This window comes from Manacus vitellinus, unplaced genomic scaffold (genome assembly GCF_001715985.3).
Source record: "Manacus vitellinus isolate BGI_N305 unplaced genomic scaffold, ASM171598v3 scaffold_73_pilon, whole genome shotgun sequence".
NCBI classification, from domain to species: Eukaryota; Metazoa; Chordata; class Aves; order Passeriformes; family Pipridae; genus Manacus; species Manacus vitellinus.
This window is the reverse complement of record NW_021940773.1, coordinates 410617-435833: the sequence shown is the minus strand read 5'-3', so window position 1 is coordinate 435833 and position 25217 is coordinate 410617. Positions and strand designations below refer to the sequence as shown.

General features: G+C 41.9%; 2 protein-coding genes across 3 annotated transcripts in view; one reads left to right on the top strand and one right to left on the bottom strand.

Moving 5' to 3' along the window:
• RASSF6 (Ras association domain family member 6) overlaps positions 1–21752 on the bottom strand; it is a 72117-nt gene extending 50365 nt beyond the window's left edge. For both annotated transcript variants that reach the window (XM_018084651.2, XM_018084652.2), the window contains exons 1-5: positions 21601–21752; positions 21109–21293; positions 20652–20774; positions 17023–17118; positions 9618–9705 (exon numbers count right to left, since the gene is read on the bottom strand). The gene's annotated coding sequence lies outside the window, so the exon portion shown is untranslated. The remainder of the gene's footprint in view (positions 1–9617; positions 9706–17022; positions 17119–20651; positions 20775–21108; positions 21294–21600) is intronic.
• LOC103762611 (interleukin-8) lies at positions 1880–4799 on the top strand. The gene is made up of 4 exons (XM_008929288.3): positions 1880–1999; positions 2748–2883; positions 3631–3714; positions 4284–4799. Exons 1-4 carry the CDS (start codon positions 1939–1941, stop codon positions 4312–4314), a joined length of 312 nt encoding a protein of 103 aa, XP_008927536.1. The 5' UTR covers positions 1880–1938; the 3' UTR covers positions 4315–4799.
• Positions 21753–25217: the final 3465 nt, after the last annotated feature.

Sequence of the window (25217 nt, the reverse complement as noted above, 5' to 3'; positions counted from 1 at the left end):
GAGTTCCCTTGGGGATTTGAAGGGGAATTCTCCTTTTTTTCCCCCAAGTATTGATAACATTTGAGTATGCACCAAAATTAGACAATAAGGCTGCAAATAATAGAAAAGTGGGACCCCTAATCGAATGTTAATTAACCTCTGTGTGTGTGCATACATGTGTGAGACACAGAGATAAGAAGCCAAAAGAAAAAAATCAGCAAAGCCTTGTTTCAAGTAAACTGGCTAAAACTCCAACATCTACAATCTGATGCTAGTGAAACCACACATTAATATAACATAAACATCATAATACAATATAAGTAATAAAACATAAACCTTAGTTCCTGGCAAAACCCTCTTCTGTTTCACACCTTCAGAGAACTAAATGTATTTTCCAGTGAAGATCTCTAAGAGACACAGCTAAGGAAGAGCACCCTCAGGGGTCAGAATCAGAATCTTTGGTCAATGCAATACTCAGTAAGAAGTAGAAGAGACAAAGCTGCTGGATCTTTTCCTGGGATGGCTGACATAGTAATGGGAAACAAATGAATTTTCATTGCAGAGTTCCTTTTATCTAGTTAATGACAAGTGTATCACAGTAAACCATAAGAAATCTTTCAATTCTTACTAGAAATAAATTATAATGCTTTACCTACTAAAGATGATTGAGTTTTTATGAACTTCTCAGAGTTGGAGAGAAGTGCCTCTATCAATCCACAGATCCCAAACCCACAAAGCTGTGAGGGTGGAGATGAGAAGCAGCAGAAGTCATCATGACAGAAGGACAGTGTTTTTACAGCACCAAAACCGAACAGTTTCTTGCAATCACACACACTCCAGCTGGGTTAAAAACCCCAAATCTTAATTTAAGCAACGGATCAGCGTTTGAGCCCATCTTCCCTTGGACTTGTCTCCCTCAAGAGGCAATGTCTCTACCTGCCACAGCAAATAAAGACTCAGCACTCGCACAACAATGTTCCCTAACAGAAACGTCTAACAGTGCCATAATACCTACTGTTATCTCCCTTTGCTAAGACCTAAGGTTACTGTCACTGCAAAAACACTTCAGAAAGGAGTTATAAAAATTATCTGGACTTACAGAGGAAACCAAAGCAGTTGTGTTCACCAGGTCATGCTGTTATTTTGCCTATAAAGCTTCCTCTGTTTATCATTCATTAACATGTGTGACATGAAAAGCACAGGAATGATTTTCAAATCCATTCAGAATTCAATATCTGCTTCCCACAGGCAGCTTTGAATACTGAACCCTCAGTTCCTTCCTGAACAGAGTAGTAGTGATGAATTTACTTTGTTAGATGCCACTCGAACAGGAAAAAAAAGAACAAAAATGAAACTAGTTAACATCAAAAGAGTGTTGAGGTAAAATGCTGACCCCAGTGAAAAAAACTTTATAGTGATTTCAGCACTACCCAGTTTCCACTCCAATGGCTTTAATCAGGGGAGTAGAAGCTGTCATCGTAGATGGGGATAAGAAATTCAGTATCAAGTATAGATCTGGCATCCCTGCAAAGAATAGTTTAAGGAACTGAAGAAAATAATTCAAAGTGGTAGCATAAATGTAACTAAAACCATCCTAAAGTTATCTTACTAAACAAGGGTATACATTAGAAAATGCACAAAATTCTCAAAAGTCTACAAAAAAAAATGGAATGTGTGGCTACTATATACATATTTTAATAAATTAATATATCATTCTTAGTAGAATAATTCCTCGTCATCTAGGAAGGAGTTTCACAACAGTCATGTGACTCATTTTTACTGCATCTGGGAAATTCCTGTAACGCAATCTCCATGCCAGCAGAGCACACAGGCTGGGCACAAAACTGTATATAAGCGTGATGGATCTCCCAGAGCCAGCATCAACAATCCTCCAGGACACGAGCTCACTGCTCCACAGAACCAGAGCTGAACAACCCACAGAAAAACTCCTGTCCAACCATGAACGGCAAACTTGTGGCTGTCCTGGCTCTTTTCCTGCTTTCAGCAGCTGTGTCTCAAGGTAAGTGAAGCCTCCCAAGGACCCCGTGGCTGTAGCATTGTCCAGGCATCTACTGAGATGCCTCTCCTTGCAGAGTAACTTTCTATTTGTCTCAGTAAATTAGTTTGGGAGCTTTTCAGCACCTCTCTTCAGTCAGAAAGAGAGCCTTTGGACTGAAAAGTTACTGACACCTCGTGGGAAAAATTTTAAGGATGCAACTTGCATTTGCTTTGTTCCTATGTTTCATTTGAAGTGCATGCAGCTAGAGACAGGATCTTCCGAAGTGTTCCAATATTTCTCTGCTTTCCCACACAGAGAACAGTTATCTCATATTAGTTGCTTGGTGACCATCCTGCCTCAAGCAAGTAATATGCAGTTGGGAAAACAGAGAGCAAACAATATGAAGAGAAGCATGGGCAAGCCTCCAAACAATGAACAAGTCTAAGGCTCTGTCTTCTGCAGAGTGGCCAAGTTTTTTGAACCAGATATTCAAATAATGCAATTAACTATACAGTGTAGTCAAGTACAAGGAACCACAAAATATGTGGGTTCATTTTTAAAAAATGTTTTAATTTAGTTTCCAACGTGCTTGGGCATCAGTTCCTCTGAAACAAATAAGCTACTGATACTCATGCCCTGAGGATTTAGGCTTGGACAAATGCAGTATTTTAATTGAGAACATTGTTAGACTAGAGCAGCCTTGCTTTATGTCTGATATAGTTATGATAAGGCCACCTGTTAAACCCCAATCTGCCCTTTTTGCTCACAGGTAGGGCCGTGGCAAGGATGGGAACCGAGCTCCGGTGCCAGTGCATAGCCACTCATGCCGGGTTCATCCCTCCGAGATCCATTCAGGATGTGAAGCTGACACAGAGCGGCCCCCACTGCCAGAACGTTGAAGTCATGTAAGTAGCTCTGCAAGAGGCTCCTTCCTCTTCATACACCCTGCTGCTGCCACTGCTGCAGGACTTTGGGGCTTCACAAGTGTGACAGTGAGCAGGCTGACCTGATTTAGTCAGATTTGGTTATTATTTTGGGAGAGACAGCTTTAAGTGATACACCACATTTTTCACCATCTCTATGACCCTGTATTCCTGAACCGATCATTGCTCATCCGTCATGGGACATATTAAATATTTCTAGTGGTAGAATATGAATTGCAAGGACTTGTCAGTTCTTAATACACGAGGTAATGACGTAGCTTGAATCCTGCATTTATTAGGCTCAATGAGGAAAATTAACTTCCCAGACACAGATTCAGGGAAACAACGAACCTAACCTGGTCTGAATAGCCCAGAGGAGGGATTAAAATGTTGAAATCCTTATACTGCTGAACCACTTTTTCACCACTGGAGGTTTCAATTGTGTAAGAAACTTTTCTAATGTAAACAAATCCAAACCAAGCATCTATATATATTGATAGAGATTTTTGGCAACATGCAACTGCTTTCAGAGCAGACACACAGACTCACACAATTATGGAGGGTTCTAGTCTCTTCACTTGTGGAACATATAAAACAAAATGGCCAAATCTAAGCTACAGTGGCCGAGATGAATTTAAACTATCTAATGTAAAAATGCAAGAATACATTTTGTGAGTAAAACAATCCATGTAGCAGTTTCCTGACTCTTTTTTACCCCCTGTTTTGCAGAGCTACTCTGAAGGATGGCAGAGAAGTGTGCTTGGATCCCAATGCTCTCTGGGTACAGCGGATCGTACAGGCAATTTTGGCCAAGTAAGTCCCATTCCCTCTCAATTTGGGCAGTTGAGAGGTAAAACTCCCAGAAGAAAACTAATTTGTAGGATTTCTTAGTGATATTTTCTATTCCTTCTTAATCACATTTAAACAACAGGGAAATTTCCTGCTTAATTACAGAATTAGTCCTAGTTTTTCTGACCCTGCTGCAGGGTCCTTGCTCAAGCTGATACATCAGTACTAAACCTCTGAGTACCAGCAACTTCATCTGCAGGGACAGAAACACTGATGAGTTCAGCTCCCTTTGAAAATGAGGCTTTAGAAAAATCATCTTCCCCTTACTAAATTCCTGTTTCTGAGTTCATGAGGTTCTTGCTGCAAGTCAGTGCAGAAGTTCAGGCTGCAGAGGCTTCCCAGCTGGGCACCAGACGCACACACTGGGATTTCAGGAATTGCTTTTGAAACATTTACTTTATTCTCGCTGTCCCTCAAGATAGCACATAGAATTGGAAAGAGACCCCTCATCCTTAACTGTTTGTGCAATGCTAAGCAGTGATAACTGTCTTGAACACCCTCTTAAATAATCTTCTTTCCTCACCTCTTAACAGGGCTCAACAAAATTCTGACTCACCGCTCTAAGAAACACCAGGACAGAAAAAATCTGGGAACTGTTCCTGCTCCTCCACCAAGAGGAGCATCGTTCAGGCAGTGCACCATCTTCCACCTCCTGCATGCGTGTTGTAATGTTAATTATGGACAGTTCTATTTATTTAACTATTTATTTAACTGCATGTATTTAAGGAAGTCTTTCACAATGGTCAGTTGTCTGTGGGACACACACTGTCCCTTGACACTGCAGGAAAAGTGGTTTGCTGAGGGAGATTGAGAACCCTTGCCAGCCACTTCAGCCAAACACAACCGGTGAAGTGCAATGCACTTGCCACACTGTTTATCTTTGCTATTGCACCAGCAAACTGATGAATCCTCCTGCTCCCCTGGAGTGCACTAGTATGTTGTGTCAACAACAGCTTCCTCAACCACAGTCAGCATGTGGCCAGACTGTGAACTGTATGTGTAACACTGTGTTTGGTATTTATATATTGTGATTTCCATGGTATTTATAAATGTATTTATTGAGTAGTTTCTATGCAAGAAAGAAAACTATTATAAGTTATTTAACTTCTACCAGATTTTTCATCCCTACTATTAATTTCTGAAGAAATACAATCTCACTGTTCTGTAATTGATTGTATGTCTAATTAGCTACTCCATCAGCTAACGCAAAAAATTGCATCTTACATACCCAGAAATTGATTGTGAATGTAATTACTCCTAACAATGTATTATTAAAAGTTTTATATGAGAAATCCATTTGTTATGTTTGACGTTTTAAATTTTCATTTGCTATATTTGGAAGCAGTCTGCTTTATCTTTGTCAGCTTGATTTCTGGAACTGAAATGAAACCTTTCAGTCCATGGTACCATAACTCCCCCTGTCATGGTAACCTGACATTCCTGAATACACTAACAAATCCTTAGGTAGGGTAAATGGCTCACTTTCCTCTTTTGGCTGTTCCCAGTCCATGGGGAGGGGTGGGCTGCAGGCCAAGGCCCCTTCCTTAACTACCTTGCAGATAAGAGAATTTTACCCTCGATACCTAAGCACTGCTAATGTACAGATTAGCCCCAGAGTTGTAAATCTTTACTACATCAAAGGCCACCATTTAACTATCCAAAGGGGAATTTGTGATCTTTACTTTGGGTACCCAAATAGCAAGCCTTTGCCCTGGTGTAACAACTGCTTCTTATTCTGATCCCTGGAATGCAGAGTGCTGAGCACATGATGCCTGCCTCTTTTAAAGATTGTCAGAAAGGGAAATGGGAACAGGAGAGAAAGGGTACAGGTTTAAAGGCTGTTACTTTACACTAGAGTATACCTGTTCATTTGAGGGATGCACACTTTTATTTCACTGTTACCTCTGATCTAGATAGTCTTACAATAGCAGAAGGATTTTTGCCAGGTAGTTTTGGGATAGTAAAATAAGAGAGAGCTGTTTCTGGCTTGCTTCTTCTTGAAGACCCTTCTCTGTAAGATTGATGCTGATCCTCTCCTTGACCCATGTTGTGTCCCTGCATGTTAATTTTATAACCCTGAATAAAAGCACTACAAGGCCAGGAGAGCAAAGTAAGGTTAACACCACTTAGTCTGTCTTCTGAAGTGGGTATGTTCTCTTATTGAAAATGAGATAAAAGCTGAGTTTCCCTCTTTCTGTTACCATTCTTTGGCTTAATGTAATTTTTCTCCAGGTACTAGCAAAGTAAATAAAAAATATAACTCCTTAGGAAGCAAAATTAACTATATTTTTAAGTCAACTGAAGTAAGAAACAACTAAAAAAAAATCAGCTGTCTGTAGAGCTGGAAAAGCTTTCACAGAGTTAGCTTGTAATCTTAATGTGTAAAAAATTGCAGCATAAAACAATCCAGATAAAATCCAGAGCACAGTCATCAGCACTGAAATCACCAGTCCTCACTTGCTGGGAAATATTCTAGGTAACCTGCTGCTGTTAGAGGGAGGACTCGGCTATTGCAAGAAAATAGTAAAAATAAAGTTCTCTGATAATTCGAAGAAATCTCTTCTTGTAATGTGGATCAGGATTTACTAAATGGGAAAGGTAGTACAGATAGAGAAGAAAGGTTAGGGGACAAGTAGAGCACTGGAAGATGATGTGTGCTGCCAGCAAGAACACAATTAGGAAAGCTGTGTTCAGACATGGTAAAACAGGTGTGGATATTGACTCAGTAATTGCTGGAGGGTTTGTTCTCCTTTTTGGGGACTGAAAGTAAGAGAAAATTCCATCATCCAAATTGCTTTTTGTCTTCATGGTCTATCTTACGTGATCTGAATGGAAAGTAGCAAATTACCTGTTTTCTGATCCAACTGACTATAAGAAAGCTAAACCACTAAGGTTCTTTACATAAACTTGTTCCTTTCTGCTCACCCCTTAAGAGTTTTCAATACAGCAAACCAGGATGAAGGCTCTCGTTAGGAACTGCATGACTCCTCTAGATACACCATGTTCTATAATCCCACCTACCTGGTCAGACTAGGGGGAAAGCTCAAGAAAAGGAGGGTGTAGCACTGGTTACTTCAGCGATTAGGCCACTGCAGAGTTCAGCCACTCCAGCTCTAAACAACGTGCCCTGTGGCCCTTCAGTTATCAGACCATGTAGAAGCTCCAGGGGAAAACGGCACCCTTTAGAACCCTGCAGACTATGCAGTAAGTGTCTTTGTGTGTGTGTACATCTGCACGTCTGTGTAACATACCAAGAAGCTGAGCAGGCAGTGATTAAGAGCCAGAACACTTGCAACACAATGGAAAGGCAGACCCTGGGATTTCACTGCAGTTAACTAAATGTCCTTGTTCATCTCCTCCTTTTCCCAATCTCATGAAAGCTTCTGCTCCCCTTGGCCACTTCATTTAGCATCTAAGTTGTATTTCTGCAAGACTCTCAGAAGGCCATTCCACTTTACAGCTGCCATGTGCATTCATCCCCTTCCTTTCATCTCACTACCCTCCTCACGATGAAAAGTAGCAGACATGTTCCTTCTGTCCTCAGCTATTCTCTTGGGCCCTTATTTAACCTTCCTTCCAAACCACTTTTACTTCCTTCTTTCACCAAAAAATTTGATTGGGGGGCAAGAGGAGAGTGGCAACTACCAAACAACCAAGCAATGTCCTTTCCTTATCCTCAAACTCCCCCTCCCATGCTTGGTTGCTGGAGTTCTGCTCTTGTATCGAAAGCATTTTCAATCACAAACTGTAATTTGTTCCCTTGAACTTCAGTGTTACTGTTCTTGTAATACTGAAAGTATATTTCTCTCAAATGTATAAATGCTGCAAACTATAGATGAAGTCATTGGAAGAAATACTGGAAAGTCCCTGAAAAAATACTTCTAACTCTTAGAAGAACAGAGAATGCAAACTTTAGTTTGTTGGCCTCAACCTCTCTGCTGGTGCTGAATATTGACTAATATAAACATCCTGGTTATGTATAAGGTGACAGATGCATGACCCATGGTGTATTTGCTTTTGATTATCGATTGCTTCCCATTCTAAAATGATTGCATTTCTTTTGTTCTTATCACATAATAATGTTCCTGGGAAAATCCCAGGAAAGTTACACATAACACTGTCTTGATATTGCAGACTTGCTCCAAGCGTTGCATTTATTCCTGATTATAACAGGATATTATGAGTGGCTCCACAGGAAATGGATCCTTTGGAAATTATACAAATATGCCATGGAAACTTTGGGGTCAGCAAATAGGCATTGTGTTTCTGTGTGCCAAAGTGAAACAAGAGTTTTGCCACCTGTAGAAATAAGCCTGAGATCACTGTTGTTGCAAACCATAATTAAAATTGATTTTTAATATTACCTGCAGCTAAATTATTTTTAATAATAACCATTGGTGCCAGTCAGTGCACAGATGATTTCACAATCCCTGTGGATTTCTAGGGAGGGAGATTCTCAGTGTGGAAGAATCTGGAAGATTACAGGTATAACTAAGCTTACTGATACTGTTTTCTCTGCCCTTTCATGATACAGGCAGCAGTGTGACATCTCTATAACCTTCTGCAGGCAGATTTTAACACAGCTATGCTGAATAACTTAGCACCATTAAACAAATACCATTTATTTTAGCAAGTACCAACCTTTGATAGGTCCAGCTATCTTATTCTATCAAAGTTCAAATTCATGAGGAACATGATCAATTTTGTTTTGAAAAATAGATTTGTACTCAGTTTGCCAGATCCCACCTGTGTGTATCTCCATGGACTCAGCCAAGGACTCTAGCAGAAGGATAAAGTTCATGTTGGCAACTCCAGTATTAGTGTGTTGATTTCTCCTACTCCTTACTGGAAGATAGGTGAACTGGGGAAAATCTAATCTTTTTATCTTTTACAGAAAACTTTTTCATACCTAGACACCTTATAAAAATCTGTGGAAGTAAAAGGTCATTAGGCAAGCAGCTTCTTTTGAGGGCATATTTGGACCCAGTTAACCGACTTACCTCTGGATGAGCCTTCATTTTTTGAGAAGGAGAGCTAAGCAGCTTTTCTGACTCAGCTAACACAAAATGCCAGAATTCCAAAACCAATTTTTAAGCACTGAACTAACATTCACATTGAACTCCTGAGAGCTTCTATTTTTCCTTGAAACTATTTTCCAGAATGATGAAAGCTTTATAGCTCATTAGAGCAAATAAGTCCACCCCCTTAGCCCGGTTCTTTTATTAAAGATATATATTGTATACTTGCACAGAAATAAGGGGTCTTCAAAAATACTGACGATTCTTCTTCTCCTCTTCTGTTTTCGAGACCACACTTTTTTCAAGTTTGCAAGCAGACATGAGAATCAGAATTGAACCCAAAATGTCAATAAAATGTCAGAAGCTTGAAACATTCATCGCTTCTATGTGAAGCCTGTGCTAAAGGATTTAGTGGAAGGTTTCATGAACAGTGAGACTGGATGTGATAGTGAGAGCCTGGATTACATGTGTTTCTTTTTACTTGAAGCAGAACTTCTTGAAGGAATAAGAATGTATGAGAATGACCCACTGTGTGTGGGCAAAACACAAGCACAGACAAAACAATTACACTGCAGTTAAAAGGGAAGGTTTTCTAACTGAAAGTCAGTAACTAATTAAGAGTTTGTCCATGCAGGTGTCAGATGTTCGTGTGAGAGGGGCTTTGTCGCCCAGCACAAACAGTGAAGAGCAAGTGACTTGTCAAAACATCTGATGCTCTGAAAGCTTTGTGTTTGACCTATCAATAACCAATAAAAGAATGCAGAGCCACCTGGCTGGTACATGGCTGAGCCAGACAGCACCATCAGCAGACCAGTCATCAAGCCAATAAAAATGTGTTTGCTGACTTACTGAATTCCCGCTGTCAAAATTCTATCAGCTCCTCATTTTCTGCTTTCTTCTGTTTGGAACTTCATCTCTGACAGCAATGACCATCATACTGCAAAAGAGAAGCAATTTACGTAGGCATTGCTTACCTTGAACACAAGTTTAATAAAAAGAGCCAAAAAAACCAGGTTTTGTTGTAGCTGGTTCATACTGAACACTGCAGCTTCATCCACTCCTCCTAACACCAAAAACACCCCAAGTGGTTTTTGCATAGCCAAATCTTTCCCCAAAGTCAGCAGGAGACTCAATTGACTAAGGAACATGGGAAAGAGCTGTCAATCCATCTGCACACATCTGACCTGTTGGTAGGCCAAACCCTACAGTCATTTCCCCGTTAAAAAATTCTCACAATATTATTCCTGCTTGGAGGAAAGGATGAAGGAGAGCATGTAATGTCTTCTGATATTAAAATGACTATTAAAAGAAAGAATAAGAAGAGAATGCATGAGAAGTACCCTGAAGAATTTGTTCCAAATGGTGGGTACCAGGAACACAAGCCAGGGCCACCCAGATAGAAAGTGTGCTTGATGGAACAGCACTCCCCTTAAAAATGAGGATTTGAACAAAACAAAAAACTTCATTAGAATACATATGATTTTGCAAATTCAAGTATATATTCAGATGCTAATGGCAAACTTTACCTAGATTAAACAACTCTTAGCTCACAGCAGAACAGTATTTGGAGAAAAGTGAAACACATTTTTCAGTCAATGTCCTGATCATATTTATTTTATGGGAATTTTCTAATGTTTAGCAGAAAACCAAAGGTAAAAAAGCAGAATTAAAATGGAATCAAATGTTCCTCTTTTCAGGAGCTTATTTTCTAGAGAAAGCCTCTAGTATGTTTAGTCTCCTACCACCTCAACGTACTCCTGATGGGCATTCACTAGCAATTTTAGGAAAGAAAAAATGCTGTGCTCATGTTAGCTGCCATAACTTTTAAAACAGTGTCTTGACATATTCCTGTACCTTGTGTGTTTTGAGGCAACCTGGAGTCCCACAAGCTGAAAATTTAAAAAAGGAGGGAAATCAACAGAGAAACACAAGATAATGGGGGCTGTAACCATCCACTCTGTCCTCACTGGTGATCACATTCATCAAAAATGTTATTGATGAGTTTCCTCCAAATACCTCCCTCCCGAAACACATCCTGAAACAGGCTGAAAGGATATGTGGCCCTCTCACTGTTTTGTGTATTCACTGTGAATTCAGCCAACTTACCGCTGTCATTTTGCCTTCCTTTCAACAAAGAGCAGGCATTTTTTGTTGCCAGGAACAATGGAGTTTATTTTACCACAGACTCCAAAGGTTGACCCCGCACGTGGCACTCAAAGAGCTGTAAGACAGAATTCCCTGGGATGGCAGCTTTAGTATCTTCTAGGGTGTAAGCCAAGTATGACTTCGCTTTTCCTTCCTTGCAACACAAGCAACGAAAGTAACGGACAGGATTAAAGTGGGGATGTCATGAGAGAAAGATGCAAAGATTTTGTGATGATTCCAATGAGTGTTCCCATTTTCTTGTGGTTCACCCATCTCATGTCACTGTTTTCTCAACTGATTTCAGCACTTTAACCAAAAGACCACAACTATCCAAAGCACGCCCTCAAAAATTACTCAGCTCCACTGAATCTGAAAACTTAGTTGGATTAAAATTGTCTTAATCCAGGTTTAGGGGGAAGTTGATTTGGGGGCTTAGATTGGGTTTTTTATTCCCCTTATAGCCAGGAAATACTACAAAACATAGGATTGGTAGAGGTAAAAAAGGTAATGTAATGATAAAACTAAGAGAGGGTAGCAGCAGGACACACCCCCTGACTGCAGACACTAGTAGGTAGCAGTGACACCACATTTTACAAATCACAACCTAATTCATTCCTAACCAAATCCCTGCAGGAAAAAGCCCTGCCCCTTCAGAGATTGCCCATGTTAAACGGTTCCCAGGCCAGGAAAAAAGTTCACCTCAGCCTTGTCTCGGGGACACATCCTCCAAAGCCATTCTCGTGCAGTTAGGAGAAGCCCTCACTTGCTGAAAGGAGACATCTCCTCTTTAATTGGCATTTGGCTTTCCTGGGCCTGCTGCCAGGGAATGCACGCTCCTGCTCCAGCTGCCAAGCCAAATAAATACCTGCTGTGGAAAGGCACACAGCCAAAGCCTGCAACAAAGCAGCCAAATCACTTCCTGCACCTATTGAATTAACATCTGGGTAAAGGGAAGGCAAATAATGCTCTGTCAGCACCTCCTCAGGACCTGCCTGAGCTGGGACAGCCTCCCCTGCTCCAGGAATCCCCAGACCCACTCTAAGGACACCGAGGGATCTCACAGGGTCACAGAACCGGGGAGGATCTTCACGCAGCAGCTCCTGCTAAAGAACACAGCCAAGGGGGGGGACTTGAACGGTAACTTCAGGGAGGCAGATACAAACACTGTGGTGAGTTCTGGCACAGCTCTACTGACACCACTGCTCACAAGAACTAAGTTCAACTTCACTCAGGATGATCCTCAAGGTCCCCTTCCAACCCACACCATCCTATGCTTCCATCTGTACAATGTGGGGCAAACTTATCTATAATGAGATATGGCAGCAGGCAGGGGAGAATTCAGCTTTCTAAATTCTCTAGGACGTGATGCTCTCTGTTCCCTGTCTTTTCCTTCCTTGCTGAAGGAATTGAGCCAAAGTCAGTGGAGGGAGACACAGGAAAGGTAGAATCCAAGAGAGCTCCTCTGCAGCTCAGGACAATGGCCTTGCCTCTTGAAATAGTCCCAGGGGGACCCATTTCCCTTGTTCCAGGCCTGTCTGCACAAGTACTGACTCACAGGACCAGGCTCTCTACCCCCTGCTGCATCACAGCCTGTCCACCACCTCTGACTGCTGCTCCTCTGGACTCCTGCCTCTGGCAGGAGCTGGCTGCAGTTTCACACACTGCTGCTCCATGTCTAAAAAGAGCCTCACGCTCCAGACCCCAGGAGACTGCTTCTGGCATTTCCTCAGCAGTAACTCCTGTGGAATGAGCCTGACAGTTCCCATCTTGTGAACAGTCATCCAAGCACAAAGCCCAGCACTGCCACGTAAACTCGCCTTACTCATGTGTCCAAGAACAACACATAACCTGACTGTGCATGACAAGGCCTTACTCAACAGATCTGCTCTCCAGAGCATCCAGTCAGAGATCCATCTACCTGCAGCAGATTATCTGGCCATCATCCAAACTGTTTATTGCCTCCATTTGTTACAGCTGGGAGAATCCTCCTTCCCGCAAAGAACATGGCACTTCCTTGGGGCAACCACACAGGGAACTCTCAGGGGAAGGCTCGTGGGGCTGTGGCCTGCAGGGAATGGGGATTCCATCCCCACCATCTCCAGGGATCCAAGGGAAGCTGTCCAGTTTTTCTGCTTAGGGACTGACCCTAAGCTGATCTTGTAACTTCTTTTTAGGACCAAGCTAAAAGCCAACAGCTTCCAAGGATGTCATTACCAAACTGCAGCTGGAAAGGGGTACAAATTAGTCATTAGACATTTGCGAATGACATGGGGCAATCGCCACTTGCCTGTGACATACGATCTTCCTGCAGGGCTGATCTCACAGGGACTAAGCCAGCAGCTGTATCAACCAGCTGAGCTGCACACAATAAAGCTCAGGAATGGGAGTCTGTGTCCCAACAGCTCTCTCTACGTAAGCTCTCGCTAGGACTGCTTCACATGCTGCATCTTACCTGGTTTGGGTCCTGCCTAGTTTTGTTTTCAGACAGTAAATCAAATCTAAGATATTCACAGAGATGGGGCAAGACACATGGCATGTTTTTGTCAAAGGATGCAAGGAAACAGATGCTCTAAGAAGACAAGAGCTCAAGTCCCTGCTTTTGATGAGTTTGTAGATCAGCTGTTCAATGCCTAATCCCCTCCCCTCATATTTATTGCTCCCATCACAGAGATGGTTGTGCAAATGTTTGCAGACACGTTTGAACGGGTCTGGACATTGATGGTGGGTTATCCTTCTGTTAGGAATAACAAGAGTGCTGTCTGGCACCTAACATTTTGGTGCCTGTTCAGCATTACAAGGGGATAAAACCTGCTTGCAGCAGGAATGTTTTCCTTTACCTTTTTTCCCCACTCCTGCTGACCAGCCTCTACTGCAGAGTGCCTTGGATCTTTCTGCACAAAGACCATGCAATGAAATCACAAAGCCTGTTCCTGAAGTCTCACTATATTCAATACTTATGAAAGTTTAATGATTTCCATGAAACTGTGGGGTTTTGTGCTATGATGGTTTTGGTTTCTGTGTTTGGTTGGGATTGGTTGGTTGGTTTGAACTGAGTTTACATTTGATTCTTTGGTATCTGTGCACAAGACCTAAAGGAACAGTAAATGTTTTGAAGAGACTTAAGATATTTTATGCCTACTTGTATGACATACTGTCATAACTCAAGTAATTTTCATTACTCTGCCTTGGGAAAAACATATGTAAAAAGGTGGATTTGTCCTGACAATGTAATGAAATATACTTCAATTAAAGGATTTCCCTGTGTAAAAATACACTGGGTTTTTTTTTAGAAAGTCATGCTAAGATAAAGCTGTGTACCTGCACCAGTGTGGCTGGTGGGATGCAGGGAAGGAGTAATCTCCGATGTGGAGAGAGATTGACCCGAGATGGATGTATTGAAGCCCAGCACGCCCCTGCAATCGGCAGGAATTTGTGTTCTGGTTTAACCTCCAGTGGGGGCTGTGTTTGAAGTTCAACAGTTTTGCTGGGAAGGAGCAACAATGTTTGCTGTGGTAGGAAACTGTAACAGTCTACAACAGTAAACTTGTTTCGAGACAGAAACTGTTCAGGTCCCAGCTGTAGCGAGGACCTCCGACACTTCTAAAAGCCAAGAATCCCCGTGCCTGGGCTCTTCCACTGCCATTGGTAACTTCCATCCCTTGGGACACAGTACTTGTTTAGTGGCAGAGAAAGCAATTGCTCTTTGCACAGGAAATCCAACAGAACCTCACCTGAAGGCACAACCAAATCCTGGCCTTGTTGACAGGGCTGAGGCACACACTGTTCTCCTGTGACATCTGAGGAAAGCTGGCTCATCCTTGGAACATGGCACAGCCAAACCAGGGTACATAGAAAACTGTCTCCTTCACCACCATTAGGGAATTCTGTACAGAAGGGCCTTTGTCCCCAACCTTGGCATGTGCCAAAACACACCCGTGGTTAGAGAGCAAGAAACACGTTATTCCCTTTCTCTCCCACCATTCCCTACCTGCCATTTCCAGGTGACCTGATCTTACTGCTCCCTCTCCATAGCCCTGAGAAAGCACTGTCTGCACTGGACACCACTCTACAGATTTCAGTGTGTCTGCACACCTAACAGCTTTCCTCCTGGGAATGGTGTCCATCCAAAATGAACACACTGCCCTCTTGGAACAGGTCTGTCTCAGGAATAGCATGGATTCCAGGAAGCCTTACATCCAGCTGTGCTTGAGCAGAGCAGTAGATATTTGCAAAATCCACTGTCCCCAGGGCAGATTTTTCACTTTCCCTGCCTGGGGCACACCAAAGACTGGGACTAAAAGATTGACAAGAACCAGTTTCCCTCAAAAGATGAAACATCATTTCCCTGCTGGAATAGGGGCCTATTTTATATGTTATCTTTGAAAGCTGTGGGTCCCTGAAAACTTCTACGGTTCTTTCCTCCTGCTCTGTGTCATATTTTTTATTCTGATCCAAGTCAATCTACTAAAACAACAAGGGAAATATCTTCTTGTGCAACTCTGGATTTTTGACTCCCACCCAGTTTTCAGCTTGGAAGGACATACATTGCCCAACAAAAAATGCTACTAAAACAGGACACATCATAAGCCTCTCAGTTTTTTAAGTCCTCAGGGGACTTAGGAATTGTTACCATCAGCTCTTTCAAATTCTCAAGATATGAAGCACCAAGAAAGTTCAGCTTGACTGTGCACTAAGAGCACCAGACAAACGAATGCAGACAGTAGAATGTACTCAGTCACAGTAAGCCTGCTGTTGCAACCTAAAACCACTTGTAATCCTTAGAACTATTTCTTTTCTGGAACCAGGAGGGTTTGTTTTCCACGTAAAGCTCCGGCTTGGAGTAAATGGCATATTTTGGGCTATATTGTAATGAACTTGATGAACTGAGAAATATCTATATTTATATTTAAGCATTTATAAAATATTTACAGGAATGGCTGGGAAATTGCTTTGTTCTCCAGAGCTGCAGATCATGGAAGTAGAAAGCTTTCATGCACAAATTACAAATTACCCTCTGCAAGGGTACTCAAAGATGGTGACTGTCACCATTTGAATAACATGTCAGTTGTCTGCAAGGACCTCTGTGGGAAGGCAGGAAAAGTTCTGGAAAAGTATATTCCACTTAGCATTACTAATAGAGGAACACATGCTTGTGCAAAACCCAGCCAAGCGCCTTGCTCCGTGGATCTGAGCTCACTATCCTGTTCCACACAGAGACAGTGCACTCAAACTCACCTGGTAACAATTGTTAGAGGGCTTGGGGTCTTTTGGCCACTACTGTGTGATTGAAAGAGCTGAACACGTTGCCAGTGAAGTTGCTGGACTTCAAGGGGTGTCCACAGTCAGGATAAATGAAAACAAAGTCCCTATGCCAAGTGCAGAAACGGCTTTGCACAAAAAAGAAACAGCAGACAGGTGTTCCATGGGAAACAGTTGGCATCATAAATAAAGCTGCCCTGCTGTCTGCAGAGATTATCTGAGGGATAATCTTGTCCTTGCATGTCAGCAGAAACCTGACTTTTCACCTCAGCCCAGAAGTTCTCTTGGACTCTCACCTGCTCACAGCTTCACTTCTGACACCCACACCCTGAATCTGAAATCTCACTAAAGCTGCTGGCCCTGCTACCTGTGTTTGATACTTGCCTTCAATGGACTGCTGATCTCTACAAGATCTATTTTTGGGATGTCTTACCTATGTTCTTCTATTACCTCTGTCATATTTGTGAACTTCCAATGAAGTGCTGAGTTTGCAGGACCATAGAATTGTTATTGGATCTCAAAGATCACCAAGTCCAGCTGTCAGTCTCCTGCTACTTTGTAAAACAACACTCTTTCTGTAATATTCAGACAACAAATCTAACACACCCTGGAGCAATTATTTTTATTTCAGTAAACTTGCCAGTCTTCTCTTCCAGGCTCTCCACGCACCCAAATCCCTTAGACCCTGGGTACCAATTTACCAACCCTCATCACCACAAAAAGTGTCCCCCAAAAAGGACAGTGCTCAGAGCAACCTTACACAAATCTTCCTCTGTCATGGCCCAACCCCAGCCCACCACGGTGTTTGTAGTTTTTCCCAGGTGATGTTCAGCCCTCCACACCTACTCACCTCTGCCAGAAATGCCGGCTTTCCACGGTTCACTCGGAACCAAACGCCCCTTCAGGCCCCAGAATGAAATCCGGGGCAGGAGCCATCTGTCCTTGCCTGACAGGAAAACACATAACAAGTCAGCCAGGGAAAGGCACAGGATTTCAACTCTCTGCTGGACAGAAGCTTTCTGCTGTAAAAAAACCCCAAACCAGACATGAAGAGCTGAGAACTGTGCAGCAGTGACCCATTACTGCTGCTATGTCTCTAATTCCCCACACAGAAGGATGGTGACACTGGAAGATACATAGGGGAATACCAACTAGTATGGGATTGCTGGGAACTTCAGTGTGGATTTGCTTTGTTTTAAACTCACAAAGACATCTCCTGTTGACTTCAGCAGCAGTGCTAATTGTATCAGCATACCCCAGTAAAAGCAACAGAAGATGCTGGGTTTGTTTTGCTGCTTTCTTATCAGAAAAATAATTTTAATTTGGGGGGGGTGTTTGTTGTTGTTTGTTTTTTTTCTTTTTGTAATAGAATAAGCTTTAACATAAAGTCCACACAAAGGAAGATCCCTTTAGCAGACAGAATTTGTCATGTCTGCTTACACTACATATTAGAAGTCTTGGCAACCTTTTAATACCTTAGGATTCTTTTAGAATAATTTAAAAGACATTAAATGCAATTAAGATATGGCAATCGAGCTTAATTTCAGCCTTCCTGAGGCTGAAATTCATGTTCTCTGCTGTTGCACTCATAGCAAGGAGCTCGAGCACAACCAGACACCTCACTTTCACTCGTGCAGAGTTCTGTGCTGAGTCACAGCCTTCAAACGGAGTCCCAGCTCAGCAAATCTTCCTGACTACCACAAACTCAACTGCTCTCAACTGCACTGGGAAATAACATAGTTTGAGCAGAATCTGCTTTAACTTACTGCACATTTTACATTCCTTGCCATTCAAACAGACTACCTGGGCTTTTGACTAACAAGGAAAAACAACGAGAAAGTCAAAATATTACATACTTACACAAATGTATTACAGAATTTGGAGACTCTTACTAGTTAGGAAGAGGTGTTACTACTTCAGTAGAAATAGCCCTGACTGTCTACAGATTATTTGGCAGTAACAGAAACTGATGTCTCAATCAAAAGCAAAACAAAGTAGTTTCCTTGTTTCTCCATGAAAACATGCCTTGAAAGGGTCCAATAATATTTGTGAAAGGCATTACAAATGTTTATCACTGTCTTTGTTGATTCTTCTTACACCTCCATTCTAAAAGACCAGAACCTTTGCTCCACATTGGATCCCACACCAAATGCTACAATGTTCCTTTTTGCACACAAAAAGATACTTTCTACTGTTTCCACTGGAAGGTTCTTGAAAGTGCAACAGCAAGACAAGGTGCAGAGGAAAGGAAAACCTTAATTCATTTTAATCGTGCTAAAGAAAGCTGAAGAAAACAAAAAATGTTCCATATTTAGGACAGAAATGCACTGCAGAAATACAATGCACTGATAGTGAACGACACAATCTACCCGACCTGCATCAGTGCTTTCCAGTGCTCCCTTGAGAAAACAGTTCAGAACCAGCCCATGCCAGACTAGAAATGCTAGGTACTAATCAAATATCTTACCAGTAGTTACTAATCAAAAAATGCATCCATCCAGAAACTTTAGCACTCTCAGAACACTGATTTACTGCTTGACACTCATATAAAGAAATGCCAATATAACCAAGATTCAAAATTCTCATTAACACAGACTTGGTGAGTACTTATTTCTTCAGTCCATGCCTCAAAACTGTGTATGGGAGCCAAGATTTTCCCAAGCATACAATGGTTGCCTGAGGACTGCTAAGGTAGTTGCATGGCAGTCACAGGAAAAGCATTTGTAAAAGACTGCCTGTGCTCTGATGTCTTTATCTCCCTTCAAGATCATAAAGATGAATTTCAACCTTGAATCTCGGTCTCTTTCATTTCCTAGAGAACAACAGAGTGTGTGTTTTCTACTCCAGTTGACAACTACAGTGAACAGAAGAAACACCATCAGATGATTACTTGATCTTACTTACTGGAAAGTTACTCTGAGTTGGAGCTTTTCCCTCTGCAAACACCCTTGGATCCTTCTTTGAGATCAAGAGCTTCACACGTAGACACACACAGACTGTAACCCCTGCCTTGAACTGGATAAATTATTCAACGTGACTACTCTTTGTAACAGTCAGAGTTTAGCAAGGACTCCAGGTGAGTTAGAACCAAGAGGTCATTATAATGTACAAAGAAAAATCTGAAAAATAAAATCACAGGGTCTTATGGAACAAAAAAAATTCAACCAACCAACCAACCAAATAACACACACACTCTGCTAAGAACAATTTGTCCAACTGGTTATCAGGAAAACAAAGTATTAGAATCACACTTAGCACAAAAAAAGAAACCACAAACACCTTGCTTCATTCCATTTTACACCCAAACCCCAGTTTCTGTACTGTTTCACTTACAAAAAAAATAATGTTAGCAACAGGTCGGTTTCATTCTTTTCCTGTGTGGCCTGTTCTGCACGTGCTCATTCTCAGAGATGTCTCTCTTTCTCTTCTTCATTATTTATGTTTCAGCCCAGTGGATCAGGCACCTTTTGCTACAGCCTCCAGACACAAAGTTTTCCACCCCTGGGCTCTCAGCACTCCATCTTTTGCAGCAGTTCTCACTGCTGGAATGAACGTTTGTGACATTACCTGTTCACTCTGATCCGCTCTTAGTGGTAGAGATGTTTGAGCAAAGGAAAACCACCACATTCCAACACATCCTTACTTGGGCTCCAAGAGCTGCCTCCTTTCCTGTGCTGCACTTCCACCTGGTGGCAAATTTATTGCAGCACGTGGCCAGGTTCAGGCAGCTCTCCTGGCAGACCAAGTGCAAACCCCCCTCACCAGGAGCGCTGCTCTTGATTGCAAAGACAAGCAAAGCACTTCTTCCTCGACGACTCTCAGCACCTGCCCCACTTTTGCTCTTTCCCAGATGGAAAATGGTTTTAGTTTAGTTTAGGGCTTTTTTTACAACTTTCATCACTGTAAAATTACCACTTGGCCAGCTACTCCCAAGTGATATTTCAGTGAGATTATACTACAAATTAGGAGAAGGCAAATTAAAAAAACAAGATTTCAGTCAAGGCTTTTAGGACTTCTGCACAAACCTCACTTGGACCAGGGAGACAGCACAGAAAACAGGAATAAAGACTGAAGGCAAAACCTCCAATCGCTGTGAGAAAAGCTGTGGCATCATCTCCTGCATAGCATAACTCAGCATCATCTAAGGGATGAAAGTATGGAGCTAAGGCAAAACACTGCAACAGGTTGAAAAATAAAGATAACTCAACTGGATAAATTAGGAGTGGAGGGAAATGCCTTGAAACACCACCCTGACTTATCCAAAAAAAGGCGAGTTTGACAAAGGAAACAATTCTCACAATTTGGTTTTTTGTTTAAAATGAACAGCAGGTGGAACAAAACAATTACCATCTCACCCAATCCTTCACTGTGCAGGTCCTCTCTCAACAGCTTCTCATGTCCCCAGGCAGCCCGAAAACCTCACACTCTTTCCTCTCACACGGACTGTAGAGGAGAAATGGGACAAAAGGTGTCACCCACCTGGCAGAGGAAGCTGAACTAACAAACCACTGACTCTCGAATCCTTGTTGAGTTGCACTGTCAGATCTAAGAGCTCTTCCTCAGAAATGTCTTTAGGCCTCACAATGATCTCACTAGAAATGCCTGGTAAAAACAAAAAACAGGAGACACGTTAGCATCGGGAAACAAATCTATGGGCAGCTTGGTCATTCAGTCTAAAAACCTGTCTGAGGCTGAAAAACTCTTTCCTAACAACATTTCACTACAGAAGTAAACTTAGGGCTCCCACTCAAGTGACATTAAAACTACTTTCTTCCTATGTCCATGCAATTTCTTTTCTTTAGCTTCAGCAGAGGAGATGAGGAAGAAAATGGTGCAAGATTGAATTAAGACAAAACAGGGGATTCCTCCTGCTTTATTGTTTTATTTTTAAGTAACAGTATCTTGTGCTTACCAAAGGATCACTTATAGGACATACCCACAGCTGCAGCTGCTTTTATCTTGTTCCTGACATAGATATGACTGGCTGGATTGTCTCCTACCAATACGACAGTGAGATGAGGTCTCTTGTTGCCAACGGATATCCACGATTCTACATCCCTTTGAACTTCTTGCAACACTTGGTTGGCAAGCTTTGTCCCTGAGATAACTGTTGCTTCATCACTACAAAGACAAAAAGATACACAATATTTAGGTCTGAAATTTCACCAGGAAGACACTTTTAAGTGTGTGATCTCCCATGCTAACCACTGCAAAACGTTTGGATTCATTTGCTAGTATTTCATTTGAAAAACACACTACAAATCCACAGGAAAAGAAGTCTTTCCCCACTCGAATTTGAAGAGCATTAATATGCCATCATTGCACATGGAAAAGGAGCTCACCAGCCACAACAGTGTGCAAAAAGGAAGGTTTTTGGTTCATCAGCTCTTAACAAAACACCATCAAAGGATAACTTGATCTTACTAACTACAAATTCAGTCTCCGTAGGCTTCCCTCTCTGAGACGGAGAATTTAACATGTAGACACATCAACACTGTAACCCCTGCCTTGAACTGAAAATATTAATTAAAAAAGACTACTGTTTGTAACTGACAGTGTAGCAAAGAGTCCAGAGGAGTTATACTGAAAAGGTGTCATGATAACTAAAAAAAAAAAAATAAATCCCAGTGCCTGGTTAAAAAACCACCAAAACTGAACAAACAAAAACAAGCCAAACATACAAGCAAAAAACCAAAAAGCACACACACTGCTAAGAACAATTTGTCCAACTGGTTATCAGGAAAACAAAGTATTAGAATCACACTTAGCACAAAAAAAAAAAAAAGCACAAACACCTTCCTGCTTTCCATTTTACACCCAAACACCGGTTTCTGTTTCACTTACAGAAAAAATAATGAAGGCAACAGGTCGGTTTCATTCTTTCCCTGTGGGGCCTGCTCTGCATGTGCTCATTCTCAGAGATGTCTCTCTCTTCTTCATTAGTTATGTTTCAGCTCTACATGTCCTGAGCACAAGACACTCCTTTCCAGGTACTCATTATCCCAGACAAATAATTAATGCCCTCCCGTGCAGCAATGCCTTCCCCATTTCACTAGACAAGGATTTTACAACACTTTGGTGCCAAAAGTCTGCTCAATCCATAGGAATGACTCTCCTGTTCCTATGCCACTTGCACTATAAATGCATTGTCTAATGACAACTTCTCCCAGCCTCTCAGCAAACCATGTTCAGTGCACACTCTTCCTCAAAACCTGGCCTCAGCCTCATTAAGCTCTCAAGGGCTCTCCTCACTGAAACCTCACCCTTCTCACCCCATCACCTTCAGTCTTCTCAATCACCCAAGGATCAAAGGCAAAGCAAGTGAACACATCAACAGGGTTAAAAAGGCACAAATCTAGAAGAAAAAAACACCCTGAAACACACAAAACTAGGAGAAAACACATGCAATGCATCCTGCCCAGGAGATGCTGGGATAAGGCTCTTCAACACCTGCATCTCTCCAAGGACAACAGGGAGTTGTACAAACCTCAGAAAAAGGCAATTTTAGAAGGCAAAGACTTGTCTGGAAACAAAAATGTTTCAAGACAAAACTGCTCTGAGAATTAACACTCTGGGGCAGCCTAGACAGAAAAGAGGAAAATTATTTCACATTACTTCACATAGGCAGAAAAAACAAGGACAATTATACCTTAGCAAAAAGTTCCCTCCTTAGTAATGTCCCAAACTGCTTCCAGGATTGCACTTCCAGCTTTATTTCTGCACAACACCAAAGGAAAGGTTGACCGGCACAGGTTGAGCTCTGTACAGGTGGGACGGCCACTGCTCCGCCCTGCCCTCCGTGAGCCTCAGTCAGCCTCTGGTCCAGTCCAGAATGGCGGGGACCGACCCAGGGGCTGCCCCAAAATGGCGGGGACTGACCCAGGGCCTCAAGAGCCCCAAAATGGCGGGGACTGACTCCTTGGGCCCCACAGGGAACATGGAAGCACAGCTGTGCCTGGGGGAGGCCCCAGCTGAGGGGAGCAGATAAAAGGACGGTGACACGCTGCTCTCAAGGGGCTGCTCTGCTCCATTTCCATCTCAGAAGGATTATTTTTTGCATCTTTTACATAACCACATGTCACCCATTCCGGGCCAGATCCCAACATAACCCTGCAGCTGTGAGGCCATATATCCCAGTGTCCCACTCAGAGAGCACTATGGGATGGTTCAAAAAGCCAAATAAAGGCACAGGAGAGTTAATAAGGAAATTCAGACATTGCCAGTAACAACAGTTGAGGGACATAAACACCATGTTTGCATTTAGTCGGTATTTTGTGGTTTTGCATTAAAAGGAGATAACTAATTAAAAGATATCATGCTTATTATAAAACTTAGAACATTGTAATCTCTTGTTAAAAGATTTTCAATTAAAAAAACCGTAAAGTTAACCCACACTGTTATTATTTACAATTTAATTCTCCATTTTCTGATGAGAGGGAGTTTCCTTCTGATTCCTAATGAGAAAGGGCTGTGGAAATTGAGATATTAAGTACACTGATGAAAGAGTCTCCTAGAAGTGAACTCTCCTCAGAGAGACTGAAAGCAACCATAACCTTGTTTTTATGCCAACCCGGGGAATAAAAAAAACCAAAGATAGAATCGTGGAACAACTTATGAAATGGTTTTTGCAAAAGAGAACTTGCTAACCTTAGGCAAGTCAGATGTTCATGCAAAACAAACCTGGCAGTTTTTCCTTGTGCCTGGGATGGGGCAGAACCCTGCTCTGACAGACACCTCCTGTTCATATGTCCATGCAATTTCTTTTCTTTAGCTTCAGCAGAGAAAATGAGAAAGAAAACAGTACAAAATGAAACTGAGACAAAAAGGAAATCCCTCCTGCTTTTCTTTTTTTTTTTTTTAAATAACAATATTATGTGCTTACTGAAGTATCACTTATACGACCCACCCTTCCAACATACTTAGCCAGCCACACTGAACATCTGTGACCTTCAGTATTTGGGAATAGAATATGAGAACATTGAGAACATTCTTATGGAGCATCACAACAGGATTTTACATGTCCCATACATACTACATGAAAACCTCTGGAAAATGACTATTGCAGGAACACCTTCCTTTTGCAGAACTGGACAAAACAGTTACTACCAGTGTTGGAAAGGATATAGCTTTTCTAATTTTCAATAGTTGCAATTAAACCTTTTAATTACTTGTTTTAATTAATCATAAGCTGTATTAAGCCTCAAATTACTCTAAGGCAGCTACTTTTTCAAGAACATAGATTCTTATAAGTTTCTAAGTTCTACTTAGTAAAAGTAAGAACTTTTGCTAAACTGACCTTGATATGCTTCAATGAGCAAAGCCTGGGAAAAATATATTGTTGAACTTGGACATCTGGAAAGGACATTTTTTTAAAAAAATACAAATAATAATAAGAAAAAAGCCTTAGTATTTGAGCTCGAACAAACCCACCAGAGAGCAAAAGACACTAAAAAGACTACAGATATGGACTAATTGTTATAGAAAAGGAGAAATTAGTAGCCAAAAGAAGGTAGAATAGGAACTCAGAAAAGAGAACTATGTCATTTAGAACCAATGATCATTAATCTGTTTTCTAAAATGTCAAAGCAGGTGAAAAAAATTATTATTGTTGCCTGCGTGGGGACTGGGATTCTTTCAGTCTTTCACACACACCTTGGGCCAGAAATAAAGTAATGCCTTCCTTTCTAACACTACCAAGATGGTAGGAGAGAGTTTTATTTATTCCAACACTTTCAAAGTATTTGGCAACAGAGGCAGAGAACAGAAGCAGGCACCGGTCCAGAAATACAGCTCCTTGTGGCAAAAGTGGCAGAATATCCAGGAGGTCAGAGGCTTATTTCAGTAACTGTTTAGCTGCCTCACCTTTTCACGTGTGAAAACACAGAGCAAAGACAACGCTTTTAGTGCAGTGCCTTGAAATCCGCTAGGGCGACCCCGAGGGGAGCCGAGCCCGCTGCCCCCTCAGGCGTTTCGCGCCCTCTTCGCCCACCGAGCGCGGCCGGCGCTGCCCGCCACAGCGTGAGGGGATCGAGGAGCAGGAGCAGG